Source organism: Geotrypetes seraphini, chromosome 2 (genome assembly GCF_902459505.1).
Source record: "Geotrypetes seraphini chromosome 2, aGeoSer1.1, whole genome shotgun sequence".
Taxonomy (NCBI): domain Eukaryota; kingdom Metazoa; phylum Chordata; class Amphibia; order Gymnophiona; family Dermophiidae; genus Geotrypetes; species Geotrypetes seraphini.
The window spans coordinates 523,356,517-523,369,915 of record NC_047085.1 but is presented as its reverse complement, the minus strand read 5'-3'; the positions used below and the strand labels follow the sequence as shown (position 1 = coordinate 523,369,915).

Here is a 13,399-nt window from a genome sequence, read left to right as displayed (position 1 = left end):
TGAGCAGTGAGCTCAGCACATACACAGATGAAAGCCTTGCTTGCTGATTGGTCCGGCGGCCCCGCCCCGCCGTGCCGCCAGACCAATCAGCAAGCAAGGCTTTCATCTGTGTAGTGCTGAGCTCACTGCTCAGCATGGCTATTTCCCGCCGCGACGCTGGACTTGTAAGGTGCCTGAAAAAGAAATCATCCTGGCCGGGGTCGGTGTCATGCTCCGGAGATCTACAGCCTTCCTATCTCCCTCTCCCTTCTACCTGCTTCCGGCCACATCCCCTGCTCCGCGGCTCTCTTCGGCAACTCAGCAGCAGCGATCGACACAAGCTTCTGACGTCGGGGCCTACCCTCTGCGAGTCCCGCTTGTTTCAACTTCCTTTTTCCACAAAGGCGGGACTCGTAGAGGGAAGGCCTCGATGTCGGCAGCTTGTCTTGATCACCGCTGCTGACGACTTGCTTAAGAGAGCCACGGAGCAGGGGGGTTTTGCCAGGTGCAGGTAGAAGGGAGAGGGCCAGATGCAGGACTCGTGGGTGAGGGAGCAGAAGAGAGAGAGAAAGAGAGAGGGGAGGGAAACAAAAGGAAATATTTCATACTGGGCTGGGCCGGAGTGGAGGGAGGGTGGAAAGATTCTAGCTACAGGGTGCAGTAACAAAGGAAAAGGGGGGAAAGCTGAAAATGGAGATAGTGACACAAAGAAGAGAAAGAGTAAGCAGGACCTACTGAATAAGGATAGAGATACAGAGGGGACATGAAGAGGAGGTGAAATAGAGACATAGAAGTAATGCTGAAAAAGTGTGGGGGGGGGAGATAAAGACATTGAAAGGGTAAATGGTGAACATGGGGTAAAGACAAGGACAGAGACAAATGAAGATTCTGAAAAAGTGGTGAGATAGGGATATAGGTGAGATGGACACAAAGAAGGGTGATGCTGGAAAATAGGTGGAATGGTAATTCTGACAAACAGAGAAGGGAAATGCTGGATCAAGGAGAGATGGGGCTCAGACTGGATGGAATGAGGAGAAATGCCTTGTTGGCCCGGAACTTCCTCTCCTACGTCAGCACTGACGTCAGGGAGCGGAATGCTGGTCAGCGCAACACTTCTGCAGGGAAAGCTTGGGACGGCGGTGGCTTGGGGGCTGTTCCCCGATTGCGGTGGCAGCAAACCGAGTGGCTTGGGGGAGGGCACGGAGACAGAAAGAAGGGGGAACAGGGAGACAGAAAGAAAAAGTTGGGGGAGAGAATGAGGTCTGGAGGAGAGGAAACATACAGGAGGCTGAAAGAAAGGAAGAAAGATTGGATGCACAGTCAGAAGAAGAAAGTGCAACCAGAGACTCATGAAATCACCAAATAGCAAAGGTAGGAAAAATGATTTTATTTTCAATTTAGTGATCCTGTATATAGCATTAAGATAAGAAACAATATATGCAGTGTTAGATTTGTTTTATAATGGTTTTGCGGCTCCAAGTTTTTTTTTTCTTTTCGAAAACGGGTCCAAGTGGCTCTTTATGTCTTAAAGGTTGCAAACCCCTGCCTTAATGCATCCCATGTCCTTAGTGCATCCCATGTCCCAGTGCATCCGTCCTGTGTCCATAGTGCCCCCAGTGCCTCCTTCCCGTGTCCTTAGTGCCCCAAGTGCCTCTGTCCTGTGTCCTTAGTGCCCCCCAGTGCCTCCTTCCTATGTCCCCCTCACTGCCTTCCAGACTTTGACCCAACCCCACCACCGAAGCCAGCCTGCCTGCCTCCCTCCCATCCCCCCTGTGTAGTAGACCCAATGAGCAGCATCTTTAAATTTGTACCGCCCTCCCATCCCCCCTGTGCAGTAGAACCGGTGATCAGCCTGTTTTCATCTTCCCCCGCCTCCGCCACCGTGCATCCGATCCCATTGACCCTCCCATCCGCCCCTCCCACAGCTAGATGACCTCGGCGTTTCGTTTCCAGCTCCGGGTAGGTTTGTCGGCTGCGCCTCTGCCCGGGTTGGGGGGGAGGGAAGGAGGCTGCCAACATCCGACTCGGGCCGCCGCGCCACAGGAGAAGCAGTGCCCAACTTAAAAGCCGGGTTTGGCTGCCACGGTCGACATCCGCCTCGGGGGGGAGGGGGAGGAAGAGAGAGAGCGGAGAGGCGGCGACGGCAAAGTTACTGTAAGGGAGACACTGCATCTTTCAACAGGGAGCAGGACAGAGCGTATGCCGCGCATGTGCACTTCCTATGTGTTGCTACAGCTCACGGAAAACCGGCACACACATAGGAAGTGCGCATGTGCGGCCTGGCGTTTTATTATATTAGATTCAAAGTTGTATTACATACAGGCTGCATATATTTTTTTATAGAACATCTTCACTCTAAAACTTATTCTTAACCATCACTCATCTACTTAAACAAATAATTATGTGTCTTGTAGTGTTGTGTTCAAATGGCTGGGACCATCATAACCACGGTACAGTGCCATACATTGCATCGTCTAACATACAGAAACTAGATCAAAAGCTGTACTTATCTGGAGACGGTGGAACAGCTTCCTCTGTTGCAGAAGTGAACAAAATCAACCGAAGAACACCATAGACTCTGTAATGCACACCTGAAGGTGCCTAAACCCCGGTTCCTCGACTCAAGTTTCACGCCATGTGTCATCAGGAGGGAATATAATCACGGGATTAGGGCTCCTGACTCGGGAAATGACTAGAAATCAGGATTACGACAGCAATGGAAGCAGCAGATAGAAGCAGGATGTTGTTTTCTGCACTATTTGTCATATGTATGACTACTTCCCCTCTGGGAGGCAGTCTTATGTACTGTATGCACTCGATGTGAGGAACTGGAGGGCCTGAAGAAGCAAGTCGGACTACTGGAGGGCAGAGTATTAAAACTAGAAGCACTTCTAGCAGTTGAGGAGGAGATCAGAGAGGCTGGAAACTTCATGAAAGAAAGGAATATTGAAGAAGAAGTCAGGGAGTTAGAGAAGTTCATTGAGGAGGCATATAGAGAGACCGTGGAACATCACCAACAACAGAGGAACTGCCAAGATACACCCACAGAGAGTGAGGACCACCTGGAGAACAATCACAAGAAAGGACTAGATTACACAGCAGCAGGACCTGGCAACAGCGGGGGGAAGACGAGTCCAGTGCAAGCCAATGCTGGGAGGAGGAAAGATTGAAGTGCACCGAGGACACAGACCTGCGGCAAGAGAGACAAGAGAAGATAGAGCAGACAGCAATCATCATGGGTACTCCATCATCCAACAAGTCGACAGCCACATAGCGGGAGGAAGAAAGGATCGGCTAGTGACCTGCCTACCAGGAGCCAAGGTGGAAGATATAGTGAGTCGCATCAACTGGATCATCAACAGTGCGGAAGGGGGAGATACGGCGGTGGTGATCCACGTTGGGACAAACAGCATGAGCAACAGGAACTACAGCAGGAAAACACTGAAAGACCAGTTCCGGATGTTAGGAAGGAAGCTGAAGATTAGAACGTTGAAGGTAGCATTCTCGGAGATCTTGCCGGTACCCAGGGCTAATGGGAAGAGGCAGACAGAACTACAAACATTCAATGCACAGATGAGGAGCTGGTGTGAGGAAGAAGGATTCCACTTCGTGCCCAAATGGACGACGTTCTGGGGGAAGAGCAAGCTATACAGGAAGGATGGACTCCATCTCAGCGGAGACAGAACGAGGCTACTTGCAAGCAACATCAAGCGAGAAATTGAGAAGTTTTTAAACTAGGAAGAAGGGGAAAGCCAACAGTTGACCAAGAGTCGATGATTCGGGAAAAGGTATGCCCAGAGGATACCATGCAAGAAGATTGCAGGGAAGACTCACCGGATCATAGGCAAGACAGAAATCCCAACGGATCAAAAGGGATGGAAGCGAGGGAGACAGAAGAAGGAAGAAAGTTCAAGAAAGTAACAGGCCGCAAACTTAAGTGTATGTACACAAACGCTAGGAGCTTATGGAATAAAATGGAGGACTTGGAAGCTATGGCACAAAAAGATAACCTAGACATTATCGGCATCATGAAAGCATAGTGGAATGAGGAAAATGTCTGGGACACTGTGCTACCGAAGGTAGGGGTTTTGCCCTATACATAAAAAAGGGATTTGTATCTACCAGACAGAACACGCCGGAAACAAACAATAAGGTAGAGTCTCTATGGGCCAAAATACCAGGAACAAATGGAACCGATACAAAGATCGGTATCTACTACCGACCCCCATGACAGTCCGAAGAGACTGATGGAGAAATGATGGACAAGATTAACACGAATGCAAGGGAAGCAACACAGTTATCATGGGTGACTTCAATTATCTGGAGATAGATTGGAACCTAGGCAACACCAACTGCAGTAAGGAGACCAAGTTCCTGGATGCTGTAGGCGATTGCTTCCTGGAACAACTTGTCATGGAAAATACGAGAGAAAATGCAATTCTGGACTTATTTCTAAATGGACAACGAGGTCCGGCACAAGGAACAGAAGTAGAAGGGACGCAGGGAAACAGTGATCACAACATGATCCACTTCAACCTGTACACAGGAACAAAAAAAAATCGATTCAGAACGATGGCCATGGCACTGAACTTCCAAAAAGGGAACTACAAAGGGATGAGAGTCATGGTGAGGAAGAGGATAAGCACTGTAAATACTCTAGAGCAAGCATAAACCCTTTTTAAGGACACAGTCACAGAGGCGCAAAATTTATATATACTGCGTATCAACAAGGGTTCCAAGAGGAAGAAGAACATGGAACCAGCGTGGCTCACTAGCAGTGAAGAATGCAATCAGAGACAATAAGACTTCATTTAAGGAATGGAAAAGAACAAAAACGGATGAAAACTGGAAAAAGCACAAACAACATCAAAGCAGGTGCCATAAGGCGGTAAGAGGGGCCAAAAGAGACTACAAGGAAAAAATAGTCAAGGAGGCCAAAAACTTTAAGCTGTTCTTTCAATACATTAAGGGGAAAGAACCCAAGAAGGAAGCAGTGGGGCCGTTAGATGACCATGGAATAAAGGGAGTACTAAAGGAGGACAAATCCATCGCCGACAAACTGAACACATTTTTTGTGTCTGTATTTACTGAAGAGGGTATATCCAATATACCAGAAGCCAACAGGCTATACACAGAAAATGAAGATGGGAAACTGGCAGGGTTGAAGGTCAGTCTAGAAGAGGTATGCAGGCAGATTGATAGGCTTAAGAACTATAAATCCCCGGGACTGGACGGCATCCACCCGAGGGTAATCAAGTAACTGAATTGGACTATAGCTGAACTGTTTCAACTAATAGCCAATCTGTCAATCAAATCAGGAAAGATTCCGGAAGATTGGAAGGTGGCGAATGTTACGCCGATCTTCAAGAAAGGTTCGAAGGGAGATCTGGGAAACTACAGACCAGTGAATCTGACTTTGGTACCAGGAAAGATAGTAGCAGCGCTGATAAAGGACTGCATCATCGATTACCTTGACGGACACAAACTGATGAGGACCAGCCAGCATGGCTTCAACAATGGAAGATCTTGCTTGACAAACTTATTACACTTCTTCGAGGGAGTAAACAGGCAGATAGACAAGGGTCAACATCGTATATCTAGATTTTCAGAAGGTGTTTGATAAGGTCCCGCATGAACGTCTACTTTGAAAAATTGTGAGCCATGGAATCGAGGGTGATATACTCACGTGGATTAAAAACTGGTTGGCGGATAGGAAACAGAGTGTGTGGGTGAATGGACAATATTCGGACTGGAAAAGTGTCACGAGTGGAGTACCGCAGGGTTTGGTGCTTGTGCCTGTGCTCTTCAACATATTTATAAAGAACCTAGAAATTGGCACGACAAGTGAGGTGATTACATTTGCGAACAATACAAAGTTATTCAGAGTAGTGAGGACACAGAAGGATTGCGAAGACCTACTACGAGACATACATACACTTGAGGAATGGGCCGCGAAATGGCAAGGGTTTGAAGCAAGGGTCATCTTCAAATTCGCCTGCCTCTGCTTCAAAACCCTAACTGGCTCATCCCCGATATACCTGTCATGCCACTTTGTGTTCCCAGGTACTAACCAGCCCACCTGTTTGTCTACCCCTCTCCAAATGGATGTATCTACAAGATTACTTGACAAAACCCTCTCTTTCCAAGCTGGCAAATGGAATGACTGCTTGACCACCCTCATCTCTCTTGCCCCATCCTACCTATCCTTCATGAAATCTTTCAAATCATACCTCTTTGATAAATTTCTCTAACTCCCTCCTTCCCGACCAAACTACTAAACTCGACCCCGCCTTCAATCCTTCCCTTTCCTCTCCCTTCTTACCTATATACCTCATCTCCCCGGTTTTTCCTATCCCCTTTCTGCACTCCCTTGTAATTGTTATTGGATTATTTTGTAATTGCTACTGGTTATACTATACACTTGATAACTAACTCTCTGTATCTTCGCTGCATTTGTACAGTCTCTTCTCCTGTAAACCGCTCTGAACTGTTTTGTGGCATTGCGGTATACAAAAATAAAGTTATTATTATTATTATTAAATGAGGTTCAATGTGGATAAGTGCAAGGTGATGCATGTTGGTAACAAAAATCATATGCACGATTACAGGATGTCCGGTGCTATACTCGGAGAACGCCTCCCCAGGAAAGAGACTTGAGAGTACTTGTAGACAAGTCAATGAAACCATCCGCGCAATGCGCGGTGGTGGCAAAAAGGGCAAACAGAATGCTAGAATGATTAAGAAGGGGATCATGAACAGATCTGAAAAGGTTATCATGCCGTTATACCGGGCAATGGTACACCTGGAATACTGTTTGCAAGTTCCAACACTGATCGCCGTACATGAAAAAGGACATAGTACTACTCGAAAGGGTCTAGAGAAGAACAACAAAAATGGTTAAGGGACTGGGGGAGTTGCTAGAGAAACTGGGCCTCTTCTCCCTTGAAAAGAGGAGCATGAGAGGGGACATGATCGAAACATTCAAGATATTGAAGGGAATTGACTTAGTAGAGAAGGAGAGATTGTTTACCCTCTCCAAGGTGAAGAGAACGAGAGGGCACTCGCTAAAGTTAGAAGGGTAAAGATTCCGTACAAACGTAAGGAAGTTCTTCACCCAGAGAGTGGTAGAAATCTGGAAGGCTCTTCCGGAGGCTGTTATAGGGGAAAACAACCTCCAGGGATTCAAGAAAAGGTTAGATAAGTTCCTACTGGAACAGAACATACGCAGGTAAGGCTAGACTCAAATAGGGCACTGGTCTTTGACCTAAGGGCGCCGCATGAGCGGGCTGCTGGGCACGATGGACCACTGGTCTGACCCAGCAGCGGCAAATCTTATGTAACCCAGTCTGAGCTCGTTGGGGAGGATGGGCTAGAAAACCCCTTTGCAAAGCATAAAGTTCACAACAGTTTAAAGGTTTTCAGAGCAGCAGTAATAGACGAAAGCAACGCCATCACGACCGTGACCGAGGCTTCCGTTTATTGTCAACTGATTTGACTGCTATTACTGACCGGCTAGCACGGAGCTGTTTGAGTCTGAACGTGCCAGTCCGGGTCCGGGAGCGCCATCTGTTTCTTCATGTGATCCCTCTCCACTCTGTGATTAGGAGCCCAGGGCTGTGGCTAGACTCCGAGATTTGCTTTCTCCAACTAATGTTAGGCCGCGCAAAGTTTTGGACTCTAGGATTACCCCCAGAAGACTCTTAGGCCTGGATTCGGCAAACAGCGCTATAACCGTAGCGTGGGTTTTAGCGCCGGTCACAGTGGTAACAGCTTCGACACTCATAGGAATTCTGTGTGCATGAGAGCTGTTACCGCTACAGCTGGCGTGAAAAGGGAAGTGCCCTACCGTTCCCTAAGTTAATTGCTTTAATTGGTTCAAACAGCGCAGTAATTAACTGTACCAATTAAAAAACAATTAAAGTATCGTTTAAAAAAATGTAAGCACGCCAAAAACAGACCTAAAGAGCTGCCTAGCAGCGCCCAAGGTCAAAGGAGGCGTAGTGAAGGTTGGAAATGACTTTGGACGCCTTCAAAACTCTGGCCTACATTACCAGATGGCACCATTGCAGATAGAACTATCTTGAGAGGAGCCAGCTTTACAATTGTGGCGTTGGAAAAAGCAGGAGATTTTTGGACATTGGATTTCTCCCCTGAAGTAGCCTTTCAGGCGAAACAGAAAGACTTTTCTGTCGGGATAAAGGACTGAGAATCGTTTGGGACACTCCGTATTTTCAGATGAGTTGTTGCTTGTTCTCATTCTTGTGCTCCAAATTTCCATGCCTCAACAATTGCATACACCTGTTTACTTGAGCTGTGGCCCTCGTGCTGTTTGTTATTAGTTTGGGATCTGGTTCATGCCATGAATATGTCTCTTTATATATTATTCTGAAACACTTTTGAAAAAGTTTTTGAAAACTCTTAAGAGGTTATTGAGTATGAATGAATAAGTATTTATATAAATGTACACGGAGTTTTTTTATAAACCAGTGATGATGTGAGTAGACTCGGGTACTTGTGTAGTCCCGGCCTCTCACACTTGAGGTTTATTTTTCTCCGTCGTTTTATAATTTCTTTCATTGATGTTAATAAGTGTTTTGTGTTAATGTGGCATGAATGATCCTATGTTATCAAAACAGTATTTTCAATACGTTTTCACATATAGTTTGATATACACGATTGAATTCCCGTATATATTTGACCATTGCAGATAGGCCAGAATGCAGCTCCACATGTAATTGGGGGTTTGTCATGCAGGTCCCCACTTCTGGCTGATTTACGTTCACTTCCAGTTGTTTGGAGGATACAGTTTAAGATTGTGGTTTTGCTCTTTAAACAGTGCTGGGTAGTAACTAGTTACAGTAACGCTAGTCACTGAAATCAATGACATTTTTACGTAACTATCAATACAACGAGTTACTTTTCACTCAGCTGCCCCCCACTATCTGTCTTCACTTATCTCCCCCTATGATCCCCCCCACCATGAGCTCCACTCAGCTGGTAAGACCCTCCTTTCTGTGCCCTTCTCTTCAACTGCCAACTCCAGACTCCGTCCCTTCTGCCTTGCTGTGCCATATGCTTGGAACAAGCTGCCCGTATCTCTAAGGCGGGCTCCGTTTCTGGAAGTGTTCAAGGCCTAGTTAAAAGTCCACCACTTTGAGAGTGCTTTCAACTCCTAACTCCTCTCACCTTGGGTTCTGCATCCCCAACCCTCTATGTCATGTCTGTCTGTCCAAGTTAAACTGTAAGCTCTTCAGAGAAGGGACCCTCTATAAATGTCAGCCAACCTCTTCAAGAGTGCTCTCGACTCCTAACTCCACTCACCTTGGGTCCTGCATCCTCAACCCTCTATGTCATGTCTGTCCAAATTAGATCGTAAGCTCTTCAGAGCAGGGACCCTCTATAAATGTCAGCCCACCTCTTTGAGAGTGCTTTCAACTACTAACTTCTCTCACCTTGGGTTCTGCATCCCCAACCCTATATGTCATGTCTGTCCAAGTTCGATTGTAAGCTCTTCAGAGCAGGGACCATCTATAAATGTCAAAATGTACAACGTTGCATACACCTTTCAGCACTATATAAGTGATAAGTAGTAATAATGAAATAAAGAAAAGACAAAAGCCTGGAAACAGTCTAAAAATTAGACACTGTGCCAGGAACATACTCGTATTATTCTGTTTGTGAAGGGTTTAAACATGGGGAATAGGAGGAAATCTGCTCTGAACTTTCTGATCTCAGCACAGACAAATAAATGCTGGGAAAGGGCTGGATTCAGGCATAAAGATCCAGTCTCCGGTACCGAAACAGATACACAGCAATCAGAGGAAAAGTCAAGAATGACCCTCAGCCAATCAGCCCCTGTGTCTGATAAAACCAGAGATCATGCAATCCTTACCTAGAGATATCACAGTTTTATAATTCTCCTTCATCACCTCCCAGTAAAGCTCCTTCTGCTCTTCATCTAAATACTCCCACTCCTCCTGGGAGAAAGAGACAGCGACGTCCTCAAATGTCACCCGCATCTGAAAGACAAACCAGAAACATAGTCAAGGCTAGAGAATGACACAGTGGCTGTTACCCATGGCTAGCCGCAGCTAGTACAGGTAACCCACTGAAACGGTGTGAGAAAAAAAATTGGTCACCCCATGAAGCGGTGAATGGCCTTGTCTCCGCAGTTAAGGGAGGGCATGCACACGGTCACCAAGCGTGCAGTCCAGCAGCCCTTTCCCTCCTTCCTAACAATCGCCACCATCCGGGCATCTCCCTCCCTTCCACCTACCTTCGCTGGAGAGAGGGGTGGTGATGGAAATGAACAGATGCTGAAAGGAAATGGGGAAGAGAGAGTAGGAAGAAGACAGGAATGGGGAAGAGAGAGTGGGAAGAAGATAGAAATGGGGAAGAGAGAGTGGGGAGAAGACTCTGAAGGGAAATGGGGAAGAGAGAGAGGGGAGAAGATGCTGAACGTAAGTGGGTAGGAGAGAGTGGAATAGACACTGAAGGGAACTAGATGGAAGGAGGGGATAAAGAAATAAAGGCACATGCTGGATTGGGGAGACAGATACCAGATCTGAAGGGAGGAAAGGAGGAGAGAGATGCTAAAATCCTTCTGGGAGAGGGAAGGGAAGAAGACAAAGATGCCAGACTATGGGGGGAGCGGAGGGAAGAAGATGGGTGCCAGACCAATTGAGGAGAGGGGTGGAGGGAGAGATGGAAGGGAGAGGTACAGTAACAGAGCATATGGAAGAGGCAGAGAGAAGGCAGACAGTGGATGAAAGGAAAAGAATGACGAGAAGATGAAGAAAGCAGAAACCAGACAACAAAAGTAGAAAAAAAAAATTCTATTTCTTTTATTTTTTTTGCTTTAGGATAAAGTAGTATATTAGTTGTGTTGATAAACATCTACAAACAAAGCACTGCCAGCTGAACATCTCTTTCTCTAGTTTGGCAGCCAGAACTTTGATTTATAAAATGACAATTGTACAAAATATTGTTTCTTTTTATACTTTAATAAAATAAGTTCAGTATAAAAGTATTCGAGGCTTGTATGGATGGAATCAGATGGTTTACAGGGACAGGGCGGGGGTAGGGACCGAGCTTGCAGACACGGGGCAGGGACGAGCTCATGGAGACGGGGCGAAGATGGGGACAAATTTTCTCCCCATGTCATTCTCTATTCAAGGACACAGGGAAACACTCAGAATGTTATAGAGCTTAAACACAGAAACATAGAAACATAGAAATTGACGGCAGAAAAGGGCTATAGCCCATCGAGTCTGCCCATACCAATGACCCACTCCCTGATTCTTACTCTCCTAGAGATCCCACATGAATATCCCATTTTCTCTTGAAATCTAGCACGCTGCTGGCCTCAATCACCCTCTGAGGCAGCTCGTTCCAATGATCTACCACCCTTTCAGTGAAGAAGTACTTCCTCGCATCACCCTGAAATTTCCCTCCCCTGATTTTCAGCGAGTGTCCTCTGGTTACTGAGGGCCCTGTAAGACTGAAGATATCATCTTTCACCTCTATACGCCCAGCTTGTTCCAGCCTTTGCTCTTGGAGAGCATCTTAAAGCAGGAGGAGAATGAGGAAGAAGAGCCTGGGCAGTAGAGGGAGCAGTGTCAGGAAGCAGAAAGTGAGTGCATCCTAAAGCAGGAGGAGAATGAGGAAGAAGACCCTGGGGAGTGGATGGAGCAGTGCCAGGAAGCAGAAAGTGAGCGTATCCTAAAGAAGTAGGAGAATGAGGAAGAAGAGCCCGGGGAGTGAATGGAGCAGTGCCAGGAAGCAGAAAGTGAGATTGTCCTAAAGCAGGAGGAGAATGAGGAAGAAGAGTCTGGAGTGGAGGGAGCAGTGCCAGGAGATTGTCCTAAAGCAGGAGGAGAATGAGGAAGAAGAGCCTGAGGAGTGGAGGGAGCAGTGCCAGGAAGCAGAAAGTGAAATTGTCCTAAAGCAGGAGGAGAACGAGGAAGAAGAGTCTGGGGAGTGGAGGGAGCAGTGCCAGGAAGCAGAAAGTGAGATTGTCGTAAAGCAGGAGGAGAATGAGGAAGAAGACCCTGGGGAGTGGATGGAGCAGTGCCAGGAAGCAGAAAGTGAGCGTATCCTAAAGAAGTAGGAGAATGAGGAAGAAGAGCCCGGGGAGTGAATGGAGCAGTGCCAGGAAGCAGAAAGTGAGATTGTCCTAAAGCAGGAGGAGAATGAAGAAGAAGAGCCTGGGGAGTGGAGGGAGCAGTGTCAGGAAGCAGAAAGTGAGATTGTCCTAAAGCAGAAGGAGAATGAGGAAGAAGAGTCTGGAGTGGAGGGAGCAGTGCCAGGAGATTGTCCTAAAGCAGGAGGAGAATGAGGAAGAAGAGCCTGAGGAGTGGAGGGAGCAGTGCCAGGAAGCAGAAAGTGAAATTGTCCTAAAGCAGGAGGAGAATGAGGAAGAAGAGCCTGGGGAGTGGAGGGTGGCAGTGCCAGGAAGCAGAAAGTGAAATTGTCCTAAAGCAGGAGGAGAATGAGGAAGAAGAGCCTGAGGAGTGGAGGGAGCAGTGCCAGGAAGCAGAAAGTGAAATTGTCCTAAAGCAGGAGGAGAACGAGGAAGAAGAGTCTGGTGAGTGGAGGGAGCAGTGCCAGGAAGCAGAAAGTGAAATTGTCCTAAAGCAGGAGGAGAATGAGGAAGAAGAGCCTGAGGAGTGGAGGGAGCAGTGCCAGGAAGCAGAAAGTGAAATTGTCCTAAAGCAGGAGGAGAACGAGGAAGAAGAGTCTGGGGAGTGGAGGGAGCAGTGCCAGGAAGCAGAAAGTGAGATTGTCGTAACGCAGGAGGAGAATGAGGAAGAAGAGCCTGGGGAAGAAGAGCCTGGGGAGTGGAGGAAGAAGAGCCTGGGGAGTGGAGGGAGCAGTGCCAGACTCCTTTCTTCTTCTTCATCCCGTGCTGCCCACCTCCTGCCAGTCTCTCTCCTACCTTCTGAGCAGAAAACCCTGCGGCCATCCTCCTGCCCTTCTCCACAGCACCAGCTCCGGTCCTGGCTTTCTGCTTGGGCTGCAATGGAAGGGATTCTCTGGATGCCAGTGATCAGCTTTTTTGTTCAGGAAGGAAGAGGTGGGTGAAACTGTTGACTGAGAGACCTCCCCCGGCCCTGTGAATGGACTGTAGTGCCTGAGAAGGGCTGTGCTAATGCTTAGAGGAGTCACTAAAAATTCTGACAGAGGACTAAAACAGTCCAATGAACTGCAGTCAGGAGTTAAAATGTAGAGAACAGGTGAGAGGTTCACAGTCCCCTAAACAAAAAATAAGAAAACTCGACTTTGTGTATTAAGAACCTAAGAATAGCCTTACTGGGTCAGCCCAATGGTCCATCAAACCCAGTAGCCCGTTCTCACGGTGGCCAATCCAGGTCACTAGTCCCTGGCCAAAACCCAAAGAGTAGCAATATTCCATGCTACC

The 13,399-nt window shown here is 47.3% G+C and overlaps 1 protein-coding gene across 2 annotated transcripts in view; it reads right to left on the bottom strand.

Annotated features, from left to right (window-relative positions):
• Positions 1-12,989, bottom strand: part of LOC117354743 (zinc finger protein 160-like) — a 29,455-nt gene extending 16,466 nt beyond the window's left edge. For both annotated transcript variants that reach the window (XM_033932688.1, XM_033932689.1), the window contains exons 1-2: positions 12,917-12,989; positions 9,872-9,998 (exon numbers count right to left, since the gene is read on the bottom strand). In XM_033932688.1, the coding sequence (XP_033788579.1) occupies positions 9,872-9,998; positions 12,917-12,943 (154 nt within the window). In that variant the 5' untranslated portion in view covers positions 12,944-12,989. The remainder of the gene's footprint in view (positions 1-9,871; positions 9,999-12,916) is intronic.
• Between the last annotated feature and the right edge of the window lie 410 nt (positions 12,990-13,399).